Source organism: Columba livia, chromosome 2 (assembly GCF_036013475.1).
Source record: "Columba livia isolate bColLiv1 breed racing homer chromosome 2, bColLiv1.pat.W.v2, whole genome shotgun sequence".
In the NCBI taxonomy this organism is placed as follows: domain Eukaryota; kingdom Metazoa; phylum Chordata; class Aves; order Columbiformes; family Columbidae; genus Columba; species Columba livia.
The window spans coordinates 39,545,036-39,567,610 of NC_088603.1; the positions used below are offsets into that span (position 1 = coordinate 39,545,036).

A 22,575-nucleotide genomic window follows, 5' to 3' on the forward strand; every position below is an offset into this window, starting at 1 on the left:
GAAAGCTGCCCTCATTGGATCTATGATTTCATTAATGATTCCATTTTCAGGCACTTCTGAAAATGTTAATGAAAACATCATTGTGTAATAGTGACAATGAAAAAAAGTCAGAAAGAGATTAGTGGATTTCTGAGAGAAGTTAATGAAATTGTAATGCAAAAACATAAACATAATACGATGAAATAATGCTTCACTACAGTGAATGGGATCTCCATCATTTAAACCTAAGTAACACCAGCAGAAGGTAAATGCCTCAAACCTGTAGGTCCCTATGAGAAAACATGTTACTGATGTAAAGTAAATCCAAGAGAGCAGTTTTTTCCTGACAATGCTGGGTTACTTACAGCTTCCAGTCCACTATTTTATAATTCTTTCATGATTCTAATTCTAGCAGATTAGTTTTTGTTTACTAAACCATTCTCACTAGCAAGCAATACAGAAACAATACAATGAAATGCTTCAATTAAATACAGCTGTTGGTTATCTCTTGAGACTATTACTTGATGTCTAATAATGATGGTTAGGATATCTTTTATAGGAAAATATGTTTTAATAGAACAGTTATGTACTGTTTGAGTACACAGATTTGTTTTAAAATATTAGCCATAAGTAATTTAAAAGATATCCATAAAGACAAGCAATTTATACCTTTGCCTGCATGTCCCAGATATATTAACAAACAGAAGCATCTGCATAAACATTTCTAAAGTTTCTCCTCCAATGAAAAAGAGCTACTAACATACATGATTCTGTTTATATTAAAGATGTTTATATTTAAGGTACAATCATTTCACTCCTGCATTAATTCTACGTCAAATGCAGCTTATTAGCTACAGCCTTCGCTACCTCATTTTCATTTGAAAATAAACATATTTTAGCATTATCAGATCAATTGTAGTGTTTTTCAGGCTGACATAATTTCATTAAACATTGTAACTACAATGAGGTAGCACTGTAATGTATTTTCCAAAGTCTTTATGCTTTACTGGTGCTAATACAGTTTATACGCCAAAAAAGTTTCTAGTTAAGATGTTTAAAGATGATTTTCAGCATATAGAAATATTTTTTCTCTCGTCTGTAGTTACATAGCCAGCAATAGATTAACATTGCCCAACACTGTCTAAAGACTTGTTGATACTTACAGTAAAAAGTAAAAGTAAATTCTTGCTTAGCTTTACATCATATTAGATTACATAAACATCACATCAGTTGACAAGAAATACTAAATGTTATGGTCATCTATTAGATTTATCTTTCCCTAAACCTAATACCAGTTCTTGTTTATACCAACCGCAATTTTTAAGAAACACCAGAGTAGCATGAATGTATGCATATTTCTAACAGAAAATAAAATCCCTCCCTGTGCTGGGTTTACGGCAAGCTCTTTTGAGGAAGTTGTTCAAACTTCATGTAGATAGAAAAAATTACAAGTAGTATATGAAGTATAAAATTATCTTATCTAAGCAGCTTCAGGAATGGTTTGCTGTTTAGTTTAACTTACCCTTCAAGTTCACTATTTCTTGTGTAATACCCAGCTGGAATCACATGCTCGGTGGATTTTCAGGTTTTATAGTCTTCACTTATTATTTATTAATCATACAATAATATAAGATTGGAAGGGACCTCTGGAAGCCACCCAACCTAAGGGTGCTTAAAGCAGGACCAATTTAACCTAGCTTCCTCAGGGCCATGTCCACACACATTCTGAACAGTGTTGTCACAGTGAATCCACAGCTTCTTTGAGCAGCCTGTCCCAGTGTTTGACCCAGCCTCATGCTGACTTTCATTTCCTGATCTCTAATAACTTTTTTTTGTTGTTGTTACAACTTGTTCCCAGTACATTCCATCATATTGTGTACTCAGAAAATGAATTTATCTCTGTTTTCTCTACACTTGTCCACATTAGGCTGTTAAAGACATCAATAATTTGAATGGACAATCTATGCTTAATTGTGTGTTTGCTAAAATGCTATCTTAATGTTCAATTTTTTGAAAAAGAAAATCGTGCCTGCTATTCGCTACTGGTGTAGATCATAATTTCATACATATCTACTTGATTGCTCCCTTAAATCAGGTAGTTACCTACCTGGAAATCAGTCTTTGTACCTCTAGCAAACTGCATATAAGATTGAACCTGAATAAATAAATAAATAAATTTTAAAAGGCAGCTTTTATTCAAAGATCCTTTAGAAAGTTATTAATTAAACAATGCAGTGGTGACAATGGGATTTAAGATCTAGTAATTACATTGAACAGATTCAGGATTCAGAAAAAAAGGTAAAGAATTCATACTTTTAAGATTATAATTTTCATATTTTCTTTTAGGTAAAGGAGATTTAATTGGAGCAAACCTATCTATTCGGGATCAAGTAATTAAAACAAATGCAGATGTTAAAGCTCTCACATACTGTGACCTCCAATGCATTATCCTCAAAGGTCTCTTTGAAGTGCTCGACCTTTACCCAGAGTATGCTCACAAGTTTGTTGAAGACATACAGCATGATCTCACATACAATCTAAGAGAAGGCCATGAAAGTGATGTAAGTATCTTTAAAGGTCTTTGCAGTTATTGATACCTCTAAGATTTTACTGATACTTTAACCAGTTCTCATAATTTTGCCATAGTAAAGAAATAATACACAGATTGTGTTAAAAGGACCACTCATTCCATTTGTTTGATAATTCAGTCATTACCTACATGAATTGTTTATCAATTGATCAAATAATAAGTAGTGAACATGTTCTCCGTTTCTCTTTTTCCATAGAAAACATCATCTATGGAAGAACATTTTTATTTAATATTTTGTTATTTTTGGTTATGTTTAAAAATAATTCATAGTTAAGTAAAACATGTGTCCAAATAAAGGTATTTAACTATGCCTTTTCTAGTGGCTCGTGTGACAGCCTAATGAACATTTATTTCATAGATCACTGATTATTACTTTGTAGTTAAGAAGATTTTCACTCACATTCAAAACGAGAAACAGTTGTTTCTCATCACACTGCAACTAAATTGTTTTCCATTTAAATGAGCAATTTAATGTGGAAAAAAACAACAACAACAACAACAACAAAAATTCCAGATAAAGCACTGCTGCAAGACATCAGTATAGACTCACCAAAGCACTTTCATTTATATTTTGTAACAAAAAAAATATATTTAGATTTTAATAATGAAAAGCTTTTCTGACAGCTTTATTTTTCTGACTTAACCATATGACTTTACAAAGATAGTGACAGCCAAACTTTCATTTGGGTAGTTAACCATTCAGGTATTTGTCTTTTTATTGTGCTTCTCCTTACACACAGAGAGAAGTAATATTGAAAGCTCATGACTGGCGAAAAGGATATTAGCAAGGCAGGGGATGCATGTAATTCTAAGGCAGCATAAAGGACAAAAAAAGGTTATTTGTTTGAGCACACACTACAAAGACCTTCAGAGTTTAAAAACTCCACACACTGTGTGGCTGTTATCCTCCATATAGTGTAGGCAGGCACTCTCTATTATATAGAGTGGCCTGTTGTTTGGCTGGTTTACGAAGAAAAGTGTTAATGCATGTCCTACATGCATGCCATTCTAGTACTGTGGCTTCTCTGCTCATGCCCACTCACGTGTTCCTGTGCAGAAGGTCATGGCAAGTTTTGCCCTGCAGTAGTCACCCATGGGGAATGTCACCTGCCTGAGGGACCTCTGGGCTGACTGAACAGCAGGCCAAAGTCCCTTCTCAGCTTAAACACCCAATGAATGCCATAGATAGGCTGATTTTTCCACATAAATTTCCTATTAGGTATACTTTGGCACCAGTGTTTCCACAGCAATGCTCTGTAAACAGTGGCTGTAGAAAGGTGTAAATACATAAATGCAAACTTGTAGAGAAAATAATCAGGAAATCTCATTTGTTTGTCTTTTGAAATGTCCCCAAACTTCCTGCTGCTGAAGATAGCAGCTGAGAGAGTACACAGCTGTTCTGAGAATTTGAAGGTTAGTTTGTATAACCAACACATTTTCCTTGGAGAGGAATGCTTAATCTGAAAAGGAGTTTAACTCCATGAAAAGGTAGGATTTCACAGTGATTGCATTCTCCTCGCCAGTTTTGTTATGGACCCTGATGAACCCCCACGATGTATTTCTTCATGCTTTTCTGTATGATGACAACTCTGGGGATTACCATCTCAGCTGCATACACATTTAGCTTTTGTAAAATCAGGGACAACTCTTCCAATTGGAGTTGGCTGGGTGATGTATAGACTCTCTGCTGAAAGCAAGCCTACATCAACTTCGAAGGTGAGAGTGCAGACAGGAAAAAAAAAAAAAAAAAACAAAACACCTCCTCACACTTACTGTGGAGGATGGAATTTAAAGTACAGGATATATCCAAGCACCCTTTCTTCTTTAAAAAGGAAAATATTTACAGCATTTGTGCATATACACTGTATTTTCATGTTATCCATTATCTAAAAATTAAAGGGGAAAAAAAAAATTACACTGAGTAGCATCTAGTGTCACAGACAAATATAGAGAACCCAAAATAGATTATTTGAGTGTCACTTTCTCCTACATCCTTGGTTTAACTATATCCTCCACTAGTATTTCTCTTGTAACAGAACTAATCTTGGTCATGTGCATCTCTTTTATCCAACTGTTTTACTTATAAATCAGGATAAAGAACAGGACTCAGGTGGCCAAAAAGAGGGCTCATAAAATGAGGGAAGATATCTATGTCAGTAGCAAATGTTTCTGGTCAACCACTCACTCTGCTTCACTTAGAGAATTTCATATATTCATGAATATAATTTGGCAAGAGGAAATAATCTGAGTCATCTGATGGTTTATATGGAAGAGCAAGAAGGTTTTCAGAAGTACAATGTACGGGCATGAAAATATGACTATATATACACATGTCAATATGTCTTGGAAATGGTGCTATGGGGAGAATTTGGCAGCTGTGACACTGCATCTTGATATCTCCCTAAGACAGGGAGATTTTACTTATGCAAGTGTCCATGACTTCTGTAGCTTTACAGACATTTTGCGTTCGGAGAGCTTTTCCATAATTAAAGAGTAGAATGATTCATTTGAATAAGTCAGTTTCTTGGTCTTTTTCCTTGGATGTTTTAAATTACTGCAAATTTGCAGCTGAATGTGAATGTAATGCTTCTGAAAATGGACCGGTAGCAGCATTTAGGGTCAGGTGAACTGCAGGGTGAAAGAGCATGAATTTCCCACTATGATTTGTCAAGCGCGTCTATGTCCTGACCTAAAATATTATTGCATTTTCAGTCACAGTCTACCAAAACCACTGGTGATCCATTATCCCTTTCCTTGTGCTGTTTGAACTGTTCATTGCACACAAAATTCAATAGGAGATTTGAACTGAATTATTAAAAGTAAGTGGTCCTAAAATGGCCAAAAGTCATTGGGAGTTTCCTGATACAAGAGTGTCAAAGTTGTACACTTAGCACTAGATCATGTAACTATCCCACCCACACAGAAATCTCTAAGAAAACTTTTAAAATTTGTTTTCTTGGTTCATTTGCAAGTCTAAGAGTGTATATAATGATGTATTCTGTCTGTGTTAAAATCCAAGTAAGGCATAATAGTAGAAAAAGCTCCAGGATTTCCATACCCATGTCACTTTTTAGTAAAAGAAGGAGGAGCTGTAACCAGATTTCCCAGTAATAAGTAGAAACTGTAGCTGTCTGGTTATAGATTAAAATTGTTTTTTAAGCAATCTTGGAAGAAAAGCTCAGGAGATTTTAAGTATGGATGCTAGCAATTGTGTAAATATTTCAGTGTTTAATGAGTAACAGATAAACAGAAAGATGCAAAAACAGGGTGAGAAAGTTTCAGTGGTTCCTCGTGATAGCTCTAAACCCAGCAACTGTTAAGTGATTTATGGTCATAACAATTAACGTGTGTGCAAACACACTGGCAGTGCTATTATGCCATCTTTTTACATATTCCCATCACAGTGAGATGTAAATTAGGAAAAAAAATCTTTATGTTGATTATATGTATTCTGCCCTTTACTTTCTTTGCTGCACTTTGCTCAAGGAACTCATAACTGTTTCTGTAAGAGTGTTCAATTATTTGAGGATAGTTAGTATAGGCTAATTTGTTTCACAGCTGGAGTCATGACCTTAAAACAACTCAGACACTCAAGCGTTTCACCCAATTTTTCTAGGTCTGTGACTGTGATGTCATAATCATGAAATAGTTTGCTAAGTGACACAGATTTTGACACCTGCTTCACCCCACCCATATAATTTTGCACTATATATTACATGTTGCATATGTAGCAGGCACTGAGAGAGACAGATATGAGCTGATAACAATTGAGCACTCATAAGAAAGTTCTTACAACATATAATACAATTACATGAAAGAAACAGGAAATTTTTTTGCTATCCACCAGCTCTGGAATACATGTGCTATTTTATGGATTTAGAAAGCAGTAGCAGATGCTCATAATTCTGGATAATCTTATGAGAAACTCAGAATAGGTCAATATTTGCACAGCATCTTTGTGGGATTGGTAAGAGTTTATTGTTTCAGATTATTTTTTGTGTCTACAGTGTAGATATCATTATTCATCAAAAAAAACCCAAAGGCTGGTTACAGGCAGGCTGATACAAAGAACAAAAGGCCTCCTTGACACCTATGCCATCCCTCTAGCTGTAATGAAGTCCCAAAGGAAGATAAGACCCACTCAGGCACAATCTTTGATGTGCTAGAGCTCTATCAGTATGTGTCATTTTCAAAAAGAAAAGGTGATATTCCTGAAGATTCAAAAAATCTGCATTTTTAGACAGAACTCATAATTTATAAGAATCAACTTCTCCTTTTGCAGACTTAGAAGTAGTGTTCTGCCTCCTACAAGAGCTTTCCTGCCCCCTTCCCCCAAAGGAGGAGAAGCTACTCTCTTCAAAATGAAAATACTCAGTCTCTGAAGCAGGGGGGAGGATTGCTTCCTTCAGTGCATCTGCAGTGTAAATGTGACAAAGTCACATAGTGACAAAGATTGCACAAGTGGTAGATTCTTCCTCCAGTTGGGAACATTGATTCTTACTGCAGCTTAGTCAGCCTTCTCAGTAATAAAATAAACAAACAAATAAATTTTAAAAGACAAGCAAGAAGCAATAAAAACAAATATTTGTTTGTTTGTTTGTTTCCCTGCAGAAAGGCACTGTGTGACAAAATGGGGCTTAATTCTTGTGCTTTGGGAGGCTGGTGTTTAGAATTTATTAAATTTTAATGATTCAGTTGTGGGATATTTTTAATACAATAAAGCTCAGGTTGCTACTAGCAATACCAAACAAATTACAAGGGATGCTCCTCATTTTCTACCAGAAAACCTGAAAACTGGCCAAACCAATTGTTCACAAAGGTGAAAACAGCTCTAAGCTCTGGAGCAAACATCTTGGGAAGGAAAAGGGTTTCGAATTCTAATCTAAAATATGTTGGTTTCTGGTTCATTCCAGCTAAGCATTAAGTATTTTAACAATGTATATTTAACTCCAATTTATTTCTTTTTAGTTGATTTATTTCTAGACTTTTATATTTATTTGTGACAACTGATGTCATTACTTCTGTAGGAAGAAAAAAAAAGCAAAAATATTTTGGATGCAAACACAAAATTCAGGTGAAAATCTGTCTAGCCACTGTCTGTTTTTCAGCCAGTGTATTTTGTATTTGACATACATTAATTCTTGCCTCTTTAGGCACGCATTTTCTAGAAATTCTAATATAATTCTCTTGAATTTATGAATGCTGCTTTCCAATATAGTAATAATTCAGAAATAATTCTACCTGTTACATAGTTGATTATCTATTATGAATCAACAATGGAAATAGCATGACATTTCTGATTTTTTTAATGTCTCTTTATTTTCTGCGTAGTAAACAGTATTTTGCTTTAAAGAAACAAATCAAAGTTCTCCTATTTGCAATTCTAGAGGTACTAAGGAAAAAAATAAGCTTTTTTTAAAAAAAAATGTTACTTTTAATTTTGGCAAGTGTTGTAAGCTAAGAAAAACCTGATAGAAACTTCAGTCACATAATTACATATTTGATATGTTTAATTTTCAGAACCAAAAAAAAAAACCCTATTTCTCGGGTATTACCTATGTGTTTGTAACAAAACCTATGTATTGAAAAAAATAATTTCCAAATAAAATCTTACTACACTGACAAAGTCATAATTCTTCCACCCCAGCCTATACCATAGCTCATCCTGTACACTGCAGGGCAATCACAGAATGCAAAATATTTTTCATCATAAATAATTTCTATAGATTTCCTGAATAATTCCAGTCTCCTTTTTAACAGAGAAGAGGGTTTTGCCCCATTACCCAGTAGCTGTGTAGAAAGAAGTGGCTTACCTTAGAAAAGTTTAAAAGTCATACTTTGACATTTAGAGTGGGCTCAGGTAACTTTGAGGAAAACATGCCATTTTTAAACAAACTTACATGCAGTTAAACATCACTTTTTGTCAATAGCTTGTCTGGCAGAAGAACACCTACTATTACTGCAGGTGTAGCTCACTGATGTTTATTGTCTATGGCAGAGTAGGTATAAATTCTGCAAAACAGGAGACCAGTCAAAGGTAATTTTTGTGTTTCTATACAAGAATTATTACAACAGGGAGAATATGGCAGTGAATAAATCACCTAAAGCAAAAGAAGGCTAACACTTTATATGCATGATTATTCGGGGAGGGGAGGAGGGTGGGAACAAACAAAGAAAAATCAACCACTGCCTTAAATTCCTGTTCATTATCTTCATTATCTTTGAGAGCTTGTCAGCAAGACAGAACATTTTCCCATTGTTCTGTTAGAGACTCTAAGTGACTGATGGCTGTCCATCCACTGTTTTCTGCCTGCCAGTCACTATATTGACATTTCTCTTTTGTGCTTCTTTGGGTATGAGATGGAGTCTGCCAATTTCTGATCTTTTCAGCAATTATAGTATAGGAATGAATGTGCTCCTCATTCTATCAAAAAATAAAATAATTTTTAAAGTGTGAACATATATTTTGAGATGCAGGTTCTGATGTGTTCACAGGAGTGAACTCTTACCTGCCTCTGTGCATGAACTACTCTGCAATCAGTGCTGCTGTGAAATATTACTTAGTGCCCTTTCACATTTTACAAGCTATGAACATTTTTTTCATGCTTTTGGGACCATATGGAATTTTTTTCCTTCTTCCCTCTCTCCTTCTTCATCTTCCCAAAATAAATTACCCTATTGCTGAACAAGGGAGCACTCGTACATCATTTACACAGCTCAACTCCTATATTTCTATGGAACAAGTACCAGGATTGTGCAGCTGTAGAAGGGCATGATCACTGGCAAAAAAAAACAGAGCAGTTCCTTCACCTGTTTTACGCTTAATTTCTGATTTTAAATGAATGAGAAGCAGTTTAGGAAAAAGCTTTGCCATCTAGCTGTCTGTAAGGTATTTCACATCTCTCCTATATATTGATGTATTCATGACAGCATGGTTTTGGTAGGTCTTTGATTATTTTAGGCAGATGCTAGCCTCAGACAACTGATTCTGCTGTAATATCATCTCCCTTGTGCAGTGTTACAGTCAGTCCTTCCTCCACCCCCTTAACCTGGCAATTACCTGCTGCACTCAGCATAGGAGCAGGGCTGACCCGGAGCTATGGTGCGAGTCAGGTTTCATTCCTTTTTGTTGTCTGCTGACTCATAAAGCTGGTTTCCTTGCAGTCATTGGTGAGCATGATGTGTGGTGCCTCTCAGCCACCAGTTCACCCAGTACGCCTCAAGATAATAATCTCACTATCATGTTTCTAATATATCCTTCAATATGGTACACTGTTGAGAAATAATGCAATACAGAAACAAGTAATTCAAAAAGGACAGGCTGCTATGCCTTTTCTCTTGCAGGTGTGGTGGCCTTTTCATTTGCTTTCCTAGCATCTTTAGCTGAGGAATATTTTTTTTCTGGTAGATTCCTTTTTCATTTCTGCACCCTCCAGTCATTCTAACATTAAAAAAAAAAAACCCACACAGCCACCTATAATGTTTGGGTTTTGTCTCTCTAATAGTTTATTCTTTTGATTTGTGGTCATGTTCCAGTTAGGAAATTCATCCCACAACTTATTTCTGCGATTATGTCATCTTTGCAATTAATCATTTCTTTCTCATAAATTCTTGTATATTTACAAGTCCTTTCTGTTTTACACCTGAATTTGCTGTAAGGATGAATCCCACAAGATGTAAAAGAGGCCAAAGGGAAGGAGAGGAAAATAACCCATTTAGTTTTGTCTGGGAATATGTTACATATATGTGAGACATTCCAAAATTCCTACCTCTGTGGTCATTTTTTTAAATTTTATGAATGTGTTAAGAGACAGGAAGCACAATTATTAGTTATACATTATTTATATTAAGACTATTCAATGCATATATGTAGTTAGGATTTTCACACTTGGACCTTAGCACTTTCTTGTCAAATAATTTTCATTATAACTAGAATTAAAACATTTAAACGTGAAAAAATTTACTTCTAGTTTTAGCTATTGAGTCATTCTGAACACTCTCTATTCTCTTTCATTTCACTTCCTGGGATTACTGCATTCTGCATCAGATTATAAAGCTTAACTAGGGGGTTACATGTTTTAAAAAAGAAAAAAAATCCAGGCTAGCAAAGCAGCTTATTGATATTTTCAGACTGTGGTAGGAGAAAGGTATAAAACACAGTGTCAAACTGAATTTTAGTCAGGAAAAGCTCATGACTTTGAGAGAGTATTGCCTTGGAATATAGCTATATTTCTATTTTAATTACACAGGGATGCTACATGATAACCTTTTCCAATATGCATGCTTCATTGTGCCTGAGGAAAATTGATAATATAACTTTTACAATATTAATATTATATCTTTTTCTCTACACTGGAAAAATAGAAATAAAATTAATCCTAATACAACTTAAAATGGTATTAATTTAGAAGGTGAATTTTTTTTTTTAAATCAGAATTGTTTTCATTTTGCATTGATACAGCAATGACCAGATAGTGGCCTTAAATTTAGAAGCATTCTTACAGTAACCTATCCTTTTATTCTTCTGTAAAACTTATTTGTGAAGGAAATTATAATACCACAATTTTTCTATAAGAACATTAATTCTGATGGCACAGACTACCTTGAGATGTAATGGGCATGTCAAACTGGCTTAAACGGTAAAGATCACTTTTTCAATGCTGTGATAAATAACAACATAATTGTAGTTACAAATATATACATACAGTATATACAGTACAGTACTGCATGTATAGTAAGTGGTCAGGGACAGGGTCCATTGATAATCACACTATATTTACTTATTGACTGTCCATGTTGCCTTGGTTTCTAATCTATGCAGAACTTCTTGATTAACAAAGCTGACAAGAGCTCCAAAAATCTATGAGCTCAGCTTTCTTGTATTATGTGTATATAGAAAACACAAATTGCATCTCAGTGTACAGATATTATGATAGCTTTCTTACTTAACAAGGTTTTATACCTAGACTTCTGCTGATATCTTCACATGCCAGGACATGGTTTCTTGCCTTGAGGTGAAATCATGAGAATTTCTTTTCCAGTTACTGTACAGCTGCTGTCTTTCCCAAATTTTTAACGCTGAATATATCTGTGGGGAAGATGTGTGTTCAATTTGCACTTTTTTGCCTTCTGGGAGAATTGAATAGAGTTTAATATACTGATCAAGTTGCCACTGAAAAAGCAAAATATTCATTACTGAGAAAAAAAATAAAAAGGAAACCGATTATGCCTGTCTCTGCATTCTGCTTAGTAAGGTATACCCTGAAAGACAGACAAAGCTGGACTTTCTTAAAAATTCTCCACAGGTATGTTGCTGTCCTCAGTGAGACATTTCTTATTAACACTTAGTCCCAAGGATTTGGCCTCTGAGTGCCAGCAAAACAACAGGGCATCATTGGGGATGCTTGGCAATGCAAGTCATAAAATTCATTGAGAGAATATTTTTCAAATTCCACTTAATTGTCTTCCTCTTTTCTTTTAAAGAGCCTCTCTCAAGTTACATATACACATTTAGTAGAAAAATAATATGAAGTTTCATTTAAAGATAAATCTAACAATGCAAACTTAAAAGCCACTCTTTCATAGTACCCATAATCTTAAGTTGAGGAGTCTAATTGTATAGTAATACGCAGGGCCAGTCCTGCAAATATTATTGAGTCTGTGTGAAAGCAACTCAAAGTTGAATTCTACAAAGTTAAGCAGGCAAGTTTTATTGCTTTGAAAGCTGCTAGCGTGCATTGTAATTTCTATTAATATTATGCAAATTTCTACATTACTATAATCAAACTGTAAGAATATTAAAGTTTTCTCCACTACATCTTTTATCTGCATTAATCTACTAGTTTTTCAAAAAATGCAACCTGTCAGTGCCAGGTATATTGTCTGTTTTAACAATTCCTCCTTTTGTCTTCTTTTGACCTTATTGACAGTGTCTTTAATTCTTTAATTCTTGTTGGCACAGGTTTGCTATGAAAGACGTGTGTTCAGAGCAGTCTATTTTCTTCTCCTGTTTTGGGGTTGGGGGAAGGGGTTAAGAATATAGAGGTAAAAATTACAAGTTATACCACCCACATCTACCATTTATTTGATTGTAATTTTGAGCAAGTGACAGAGAGGCTAGTTTTTGTTTCCGTGACAACTTTTTAACATGAAATGCAATAGATCTTGTATTGTTAATGCAACACTCAAAGTAGATTTACAAGCTTCTCCTGATTAACTCTGTGAAATTCACATCCAGGTTTTAAAGAAATATATGAAAAGTTTTAATATCAAATAAAAAAAGCTCGTGTGAAAAATTTGAATCCAAGATAGTATTCGTTTGCAAAAAAACTTATCCAAAGCTGACCACAAACAGCCAGTTACTGAACGCTTGTCCTTAACTTCACAGGCTACAATAATTTTCTCAAAAGATAGAAATTACGTAGGAAAATGACTTAATATTGCAGAGTTCACAGCAATACACAGTTATTGGTTATCTAAGATATAATACCAGTGACAGAGCAGCTGTTAAATTCAGCTGCTAATTCAGTATATTCTTCCACAAAACCAGGAGAAGAGATAAGAATAAACCTGAAAAAATACAAGAACAAGCCAATGAACTACAGAAAGTATTTAAAAAATAATTAAAAAGGGCAGGCAGATGAATTGCTCCTTAAATACAGATATAAAACGATTATATTTAACCTAACAAATTCTTTGTGATTGAATCCTTTGTGATTTAAAGGATTTGTGATATTTCATTGAAAAATTTCCTGATTATGGAAAACTGAGGCCTGAACACATGTGAGGCATTAAGCTTTTCAGCAGTACAGTAATCCCTTGTTATCTGTTTGTATCTTTGCCATTACCATATGGTGAATTTGCAAAGAATAGAACATATGGCATGAATTGTATTTTTCCATGCACCAATCCAAATTCTGACTAAGAACATTAATATTCTAGTTTGATTTCAAATCCTTTCCTGAAAGTGTATTTTATCCGTTTGACTACCCAGACACAAAGAATTATTCATATATTTTAGGACCTAAGACTTACACAAAAATCATCAAAATTATGTTTCTATTTTTGTTCCTACTTCCCATGAAGGTGACAGAAATCAAGCCAGTAAAAGCTGGTAACATTCTTTTGAGCCCGAAAATAGAAAGTTGCTTACCTGGATATTTAATGTATTAAGCCCAAATTTAGCTGCATCTCTATATTTCTCTTTTGAAGGTTTTATTCATCTTGAATTATTGTACAGCTAATTACCTTGTTTGGCCACAATTCCTGGTAGAGATTCTTCTATTAAAGACTACAGTCTCTTGACCCTTGAAAAATCTTCAGGTCACTGGCTTTTGATAGCAAATCACCAGCATTTTCAGATGGTGAAATGTTCTTTTTGTACTTGTAATAAGTAATAATGAAGTTTACCTAATTTTTAAGCTCTATATATTAATATAACAAATTATTAGAAGATTGTACGTTTGAGATTACATATGTGGAAGAATTTGATGATTCTGCTTTTGGTACATGATCTATTTTTGTTTTGTCTTCTGAAATTCAATTTAATAGCTAGTTTCACAAGAGAAAGATATACCAGGACTGAAATTAAAAATTGATTTGATCTTTGACAGTATTTCACATAAGTCATGCTAACATCAGTCTTTTTGGTGATTTGGCATAGGAAGGGAAACACCAGTGTTTTTCTTCCAGTGGCCCATATCTTTCAGGAGTTCTACTCATTTTTAAAAGACCAGCATGTGAGCTATTTTGTATGCACATTCTTTTTACATATTAGAAAAAAAAAAAAAAAAAAAAAAGGCATTTTATGCATTTTATAGAAGGCTACACCAGTGTGTTGCCCTAAATAAAAGGTTTTAGCAGATCAGAAACCAGGACACCACCTCATAATTTACTCTGATACTGCAGAAGATTTCAAAGCCAAACTCTTGAGAATTCTCTCTGGTCACAAATTAATTATAGTTTATTCTACAAGCTTTCAACTACCAAGCCATAAAGTCTAGACCCCACTTTATGCGTGCAAGATACAGTGTTTGAAGCTACAACAAATAAATATGGCTACAGTGTTTTAATACTGAAGCAATTACAACATTCTTTACAATGGGTCCTGTGTGACTAACAAGATAGTTTATAGGTCCAGACTGTACCTAAAGATATCAATTTATCCAGACTGAAATTATCCCCAGCAGGTTTAAAGGGGCCATTTTGGGAAAACAGAAGGAGGTCTGATGAGTATTTTCTTCATATCATACGCTTCCTGTTCCTATTTTTCCTTTACTGCCACCCTTTACTCCTAAGTACAATCCTTCCCCTCCCCGCAAAAAGCAATCTGACTTCAAAAACCCCTTTACTGTTCTCTTAGTAAGGTCATAAGGCAACAAAGTGTTGCCAGTGACTCCATTTCCTCTGAAGCCAGTTTGTCTCTGCTGTGGGCAGCTGTGGCCACTGGGTTGATGGTCAACAGAGAGGTCCTGCAGCCAGGGGACAGTGCTACCAACTGGTCACAGAGCTGAAAGCCCAGCCCAGCTGAAAGACCACAGCATGGCTGTGGAAATGCCACCAGGACATCCAGTAGACACCCACATAATGATTTGTTTGTCTACCTTTTCAAAATGTACAATCATGTTTAACGCATGTGCTCAGGGGAGAAGAAAAAAAAAAAGTGAGGAGAAATCTTGACCCACATTAGAAACTACAATGACAAGTCACTTCTAAGGCCTTCATACTTTCTAAGATTTATTTTGTGAAGCTGTGCATGATTGGGATTAGCTAAGAGTTTTAATTAAGGATGCTATTTAAAATACATACTGCACCTGTGCTAGAAGCCAAGCAAACTGATGCCCCACAATTCTGGACATTATTTTAACTTAATCTTATTAAACATACATGCAAAGTGGGACACTAGTACTTCCTAATTCTGACTGTTTTATTTTAGTACATTACCGGTTTCCTGCTGTCCTGAATCTTGAGGGAGACGGTGTTTCTTCATTCAGCATAAATCACAGTGCAAGCTGGGAGATTTCAGTATCTGAGGTCTCATTTCCTGTTAATACCATTGAGTACTTTACATAATTCAGAAAGAACACAGCAGTTATTTTATTTACATAGGCTAATTATTGCAGTTGTTCTGTTTGGCAGTTATTAGTGTGTTATTGCTAAATCTATTGATACACCTGCTACTTGCTTGGCTGTTGTGGAGTAGAATTTCTGCTTACACGGACTTAAATATTGTGTATTTGTTTATTATACCACTACTAGTACCCTCAGTTTTATGAGCAACTACAGAAGTTTTCTGGTTAACCTGAAAGGCTTGTGAAGGAAAAAAAGAAAAAATAATCAAAATCCATGCCTAAAACTTGTGTATTTAGGAGTTCTAAAGACTTTTATCAAACAAACAGGGAAGTCCCAGTGACTTCCAGAAAGGCTTAACTTCTACCTGGAGTTGGAGGAAAAAAAAAGATATAACAAATTAACAATGGACACGTGTTAAGCACTTTTTATCTTGACATGTGAGAAAGCTGAAAATAACTTCTGAAAATTCTACCTGTTGGACTAAGATTTTCCTATAAATACAGCATGTAGACTGTCAGAGACTTGCCTGTCATCAAGATGTAGACATTCAAGTATACAACAGAATGTTCATGACAGATATTTTTCAGCAGTTCCAGTGCATTTTATTAGAGGTAGTTACACATTAAGCTTGTATGATTTTTTTTTCTTCTTCCTTTTCTTTTGTTTTACTTTATATTTAATCCAAGAAAGGAAAATATCATGGCCTTGAACAGCTTTTAGGAATACATCTCCCTCAGGGTTATATCAGTCCTGCTTGCTTCAGTCCCATCCCTGCCTTTGAAAATTCCCCAAAGATGCTACAGTTAGTTAAATCACCTGCATGTAAGAACTAGGCTGGCACAGGAGCTAAAGCTACAAAGGGAAAGAGCCCAAGGAGAGTACTGTTCCTTCATGGGATTCTATCAAACCGATACTGAAACCTACCAGGCATACATTCACTCACCCACATTCGCTGACTGTCTGAAGCTTTGATCCAACTTTTTATTAAAGTAAAATATTATTTTTGCATGAACTTTTTTTAATAAAAATAAAATGTTTTGGGTTTTGGTGGGGGTTTTGGGGACATTTTTTGGTTTTGGTTTTTGTTGTTGTTGTTGCTGTTTTTCTCACAGCACCTGTTTCTAAGGAGCGTCGTTAGTTCAGTCCTATGTCACCATTTAGTTTAATACAGCTGTTTTGTCATTAGATTCTTTTCTCATATCACCATAAATATTTTGCTTTAGATGTTTGTTTGCTTTTGGAAGCCAATACTGTGCAAATGCACATATTTGCTACTTTTTTGGTTTTGTTTTGTTTTTCAGGTAATATCAAAATTATCAAACAAGTCTACGCTATCTCAGGTATGTTAGTAACTTTTTTAAATATGCCAAGCTCAGCTTCAAAACATGCACACAGTTATGGCCAGAGTAAAGCTGGAAAAAATCCAAATTACTTCTATGGTTTCAGAACAGGACTTCAAATAGCATCCTGCAGATAGTTTTGCCACTGTCCATTTTATGAGTAACAGTTTATGATCTTTCCTTCCAGGTGCCAGATTTGGACATCCTACTATAGCACTTGCATTTTAAATACGTGGTTACTCAAGCCAAAATTTTGAATATGGGTAATGTTGATTATCTATGGAGTACAGGCTGCATCAGTGCCAAGTCCTGTACAATTTGGTTATCATGACAGCTTTCATGTGACTATTATGGTTGACAACATGGATGGTGTACTTTATACAGACATGACTTTTGCCACTGTTTTAAATTCTTAGCTTTTCGTACATGTCAGATGGAAAGGACCTAGTTCACTAAATCTGTCAATGTGTACTAAGATAAAAGCGTTCACTCAATGGAAGTGTGCTGTAACACACAGCAAAATTAAACTTATGCTGCAATACATTTAGACAGATAGTGCTGTGGGCTTAGAACATTTGGATTAGTTCCCCAAATCTGCATTTCAACTCAACCAATCTTACTTGGCCTGAATATGGGAAATTTGACTATACAAACCTGAGGTTTGCTATCTCAAATTAACAGTGCCCTAATCAAGCTTGATTAAGAGGAGTAGCCTAGAAAACAAAAATAGCAACCTTTTCTGAAGTTGCATTTGTCTGTACTCCTTACTGAAATGTGTGGAGTTTGTTAATTTGACCTAAAACCTCATTCTGCCTATTCACCTTCTACCAACATATACAGTAAGTTGTACCATGGGATCAAATAGAACTATTTCTGAGTTAGGGCCTATTCCTGACAAGAGCTCTGTGTTGGCATATCTCAGCACTCATGACCAGTGTATTGTGTTACCACAAAACAATAACAAACAATACATTGGTCTATTACACTGTACTTCAATTACTACATAAAGCACAAAATCCCAGTCTATGTTGCCTCTAAATTGCCTTGGTTCCAACATCAAGCATTCAAATTGCATTTTTTCAAAACAAACACAGATGTAGCTTTCAATTACTCCATTCTGAATTTGACACTGCCACACCACTGGTGCATTAACAAGAATTTGTATAAACTGAAAAATCTACCTACTACCCCAGCAGTGTCTTCAGTTACAACAACTAAGAAGGATACAGAGGACAATCCCACTTAAGGTGAACTGGTGTAAATGCTATTTATACATGATAGATAGTTCCATGTGAAAATGTGGAATTATATGAATTACCAGCCTCAGTTCTTTCCTTTGGTCCACGAGGAGTCAGAGATTGTAAAATTCAAAAGAAATAATGTCTCGGTAAAGCAAGATTCACCTGTTCAGTTCTACATACGGCTTGTAAGAACCAGTCTTGTACTCTTGGTAACAAAACATATTGCAGTGAGTTCACTGGCTACATCGCTAGTGACCTTTTTTAATTTGTATTTTTCTCACATATCTACATATAGCCGTACTTGAGGAGGGAAGCCATGAAAGAGTTCCAAAAGAGCTGTCTCTAATAAGAAATGAAAGCTGCGCTAGATATGGGTTCGTTCCACGATAAACACCAGAAGAAATTCTGTTTCAGCAATGTCAGGCTCTGAATCTTATGCTAGTACATATTATCTATTTTAGACAGAGCTCAAGGGAAACGGAAATATAAAGAAGAGACTCCCTTTAATTGTGGAAGATGAAGATGAGGATGAGGAGGGAGAAGAAGAGAGCAGCACCCTTTCACCAATCCATACAAGAAGCACAAATTGCTCTCAGCAGAAGAAGGCTGGAAGCAAAAGCCACCTAGGGAGAAACTTGAAGCAGTTGGCCTCAGGAACAGTGCCCTTTCATTCACCTATCCGTGCTTGCAGTTCAAACCCCTCAAGAACCAAACATGAAACAGAGCTCCATTACTACTCCAGAAGGAAGGAGAAAAACCTTAAGTTACACCTTTCAGCACTGACCACCAGTGGTCCACCCAACCTGAGCCCAAGGTAGTAGTTGTCAACAGTTACTTTTTTCTCTATCATGTAACACCTATTAAAAATATCATTACTAGGATATGCTATACAAAAATTATGTTTTTTCAATAGTTGATAGTTTTGCTTATCCCACAGAGAAGGAAAAGTTCTCTTATTGTAGGAACTATTACACACTATGCAGAATATTATGACTTTAGGACATAATGGTGAAATAGAGTATTTCTACCAGTAAAAAGGAAAAGTATTGAACAATCACAAAAATGACTATTTTAACAGTCTTGCTTTATGGTACCATTTGTCTGTCCAAAATAATGTGGATTCCTACCGTAGCACTGTGAAATATTCGGGGAGACAGTAGTTTAAATAGCAAGTAGATGATAATACAGCATAGCTGCACAAATACAAAAATTACTGGAGTAGAGGACAATAATGGAAAACTATTGCCTAACAACTTTAGAAAATAAGGGGTTTTAGATTACAGAAAGGAAACCTGATAATGCAAGTTATATAGAGAGTAAATATGGAGTTGACAAAATCTGTTTTGTTGTGACTTTTGACTTAAACAAGAGTCATATAATAGGGTTTTTTTGTATTATTAGTGTCTAATTTTTAATATTTTATTTTTTAGTTGCATGCTACTTGTAAGCTGATTTATGTATGTTATTTCTAAATTGCTACAATGTAATAATTAACTATAAACCAAGAGTTTTGGTATCAGTTCTTTGCAGAAATCACAATCACTTTTTTCACACATGAAGAGCTGTACCAGTTGATCTTCCAGTTCAAGTTTCTGCTTCTAAAATATGAAGTATTTTACATGTTCAGGAACTTCCTTTATTCACTAGAGGCAGAGTGGTAGTTTGAGCAACTTGCCATTGCAAACATGAAATAGCCACAGTGTGAAAAATGTTTACTTAGCTTTGTCAAGGTACGTGTCCCTAAGGATGCAATCATAAAAAGGACATGAAAGACTATGTAGAAATCTTTTGCCCTTATCATTTGATTGGCACAGTTACATTACAAAGGGGGGCAGGATACAAACCAATTTTAGTTTTGTCTATACAAGGGAAGATAATATGTGGAAAACCAGCTTCTAGGCTAGCAAAATTGAAATGCATAGTGGATATTTTCTCATTTCTTTAATAGATCTCATGTGAATTTAGTTCAGAGCAGCTATGAGTAAAGGTCATCATCATTTGCCTAACAAGTGATAATTCAGGGAAAAGCTAACTTTCATATTTTCTGTTGAAATGTAATCTTACTCATTATTGCTCTGAACATATGCAGCCAAGGCTGCAAGAGAAAAATGTGAAACCAGTATTGTTAAATATATTATTATGTCCTATTTTCATTCATAATTTTATAACTACAGAATAATCCTGTTAATAGGCTTGAAAATTGGCCCAATGCATACGTGTTTTTCAGACTTTGCTTTCCAACCAAAACACTTTCATATTTCCCAGAATGAGTTTATATTATTAGAACATTAAAACTGACCAATTAATAACACTTTAGAACCAGCCTTTAATGTTTCTTAGTAAATATTAAAGAGAAAATAAGACCTTAATTAGCATCCTCACATTTGTAAGGAGAAGGCAAGACTCAGGTTGAAATGTCCAGCCAGTGCAGTTGTGAGGTGTATAACCACACTTTCTCAAGAGAATATATTTTGTTTGCTTAAGAAACTTGTTCTGTTGTGGATTTTCCCTACAGTAAGCCAACCAGAACTCTTCAATGGTGCTTCAGGTTCTTTTCTTGTACACCACAGTGAAGATAATAAAGCACAGACACTGGGTAAAATATTTAAATACTTCCTGGCACAAGGAATAGAAGCCAGCATCCTAACTTCTAGGATACTTATCAATCATTTTTTGGGTACTGCCTATGAAGTAGAAGAGCATCATAAGGGAGAAAGTGTAAGTGATAACAAAGGCAGTCCTGGAAAGAGGCAGTTACGCATTTGAATCTCCTCAGACTGACATGGACAAGTGCACTCTAGCTCTGAGTAGACAGAAGAAGTCACATGTTTATCTTCTCTGACTTTTTGGCTTCTATAAGTGGATGTGCCTGTCTTCAGGAGAAAATTCAGGGCTGTACAATGGTTAATTCAGAAAGGGGTGGGATTCACCAACTACTTTCCCCTCATGTTTTCAACTCATTATATTATGTCACTCCACAGTGAGGTTCTTGTATATGAGTAAGTATCTTGCCTGTTAAATATTTCCCACATAGAATCCTGGCTTGTGTCTCTCCAGAACTAGCTATTTTTACTGATATGGTTTTCTTTTAGTCTGAATCTTTAAACAATTAAAATAATATAGCGTCTATAAATTCCAAGTCATGTCTAAGTAGGTTTTCCCCAGTGTGCTTTAAAGACAGTTAAAATGTTAACATTTTATATAATTAAAAATCTCTTCAAAAGGGATATCGGTGTTTAAAGTTTGCTTTTTGGAGCAGTGAGGCCAGATGACATTAAATAGGTTTTATAGCAAATTTCAAACAAAGTAAAGATTCAGGTTTTCAGTTGCAGATAACAGTATAGGCCAGAGCAGCTCAAGCACCATGTTTGAGTCTCATCTCCCAGAGACTCGTTAAAATTAGAGTGAAGTCTACTAACATCCAGCTGGCATCATGAGCACTCAGACATGACACAGAGCCCTAAACCCACATGAAGAGCCAAGTATAAGTTCATATATGATATGCACACGGGGTTCTAAGTTACATGGGTCTTTGAAGCCAAATACATCACAGATATCTCTGTGTTGTCTGTTCTTCCCTTCTCCAAACACTTCCAGTCAGAGGTTTGCTTAAGAATATCCTTATTAGATGGAAAGTTTAATTTCCATCTCACAAAATTATCATCACTGACTGAGAGGCCAAGAACTGTCTGCTTTAGCCCTTCCAGATTAACATTTAACTCATCTGCCTACTATAAGACAAATTCTGAATCTTGTGCCTGGACAGAACAACAAATTTATGCTCCATGTCTGTCAATTGGCAGTTTTCTGAATCACTTTCATCTACTCTAAAACAGTTCTATTTATAGCACAATTTATTATAAATGAGAAAAAAAAATCATAATTATATATTTTAATAATGTGTATTAATTCGCCCGTCTGATGCCAGTTTTCTATTTTTTCTGTGCAGAACTAGAATACTATATCAAATGCTTCAATATTTTTTTTCTTTAGATTTCTTGACACTGCAAATTGCAGATCAACTGCAATGCATGAGTGGAAATAAATCACAAAAATGCCTTTTCTAGTATTTAGATCCAATATCAGCACTAATGTAGCTGGGACATTGCAGGCTGGTCTATGCATCTTCCTATACCAAATTTGCAAACAAGATTGTTCTGCCTGAGCTAGTTTTAATGAATTTGAAAAAAGCTATTTGTGTCACAACAACACTTTTGACTGTGGTTTATAGAGATGCTTTCATATAATACATATATTATGTTCAGGCCTAGGCTTTGCCTAAGTCAGCCTAATATAAGAGCCTGAGTGTTATGTGCAAGGAGATTTAAACTTCACAAGAGCATAACGAAGCATC

The 22,575-nt window shown here is 35.1% G+C and overlaps 1 protein-coding gene and 1 long non-coding RNA gene across 2 annotated transcripts in view; one reads left to right on the plus strand and one right to left on the minus strand.

The window, feature by feature from the left end:
• KCNH8 (potassium voltage-gated channel subfamily H member 8) overlaps window positions 1-22,575 on the plus strand; it is a 189,875-nt gene that overhangs the window by 153,029 nt on the left and 14,271 nt on the right. Inside the window, exons 11-13 of the mRNA XM_065051531.1 lie at window positions 2,326-2,540; window positions 16,942-16,980; window positions 18,683-19,035. Coding sequence (XP_064907603.1) covers window positions 2,326-2,540; window positions 16,942-16,980; window positions 18,683-19,035 — 607 coding nt within the window. The remainder of the gene's footprint in view (window positions 1-2,325; window positions 2,541-16,941; window positions 16,981-18,682; window positions 19,036-22,575) is intronic.
• The window catches only part of LOC110360137 (uncharacterized), a 92,126-nt gene continuing 84,938 nt past the window's right edge, over window positions 15,388-22,575 (minus strand). The window contains exon 3 of the long non-coding RNA XR_010470113.1: window positions 15,388-15,611. This is a non-coding gene — a long non-coding RNA (uncharacterized LOC110360137). The remainder of the gene's footprint in view (window positions 15,612-22,575) is intronic.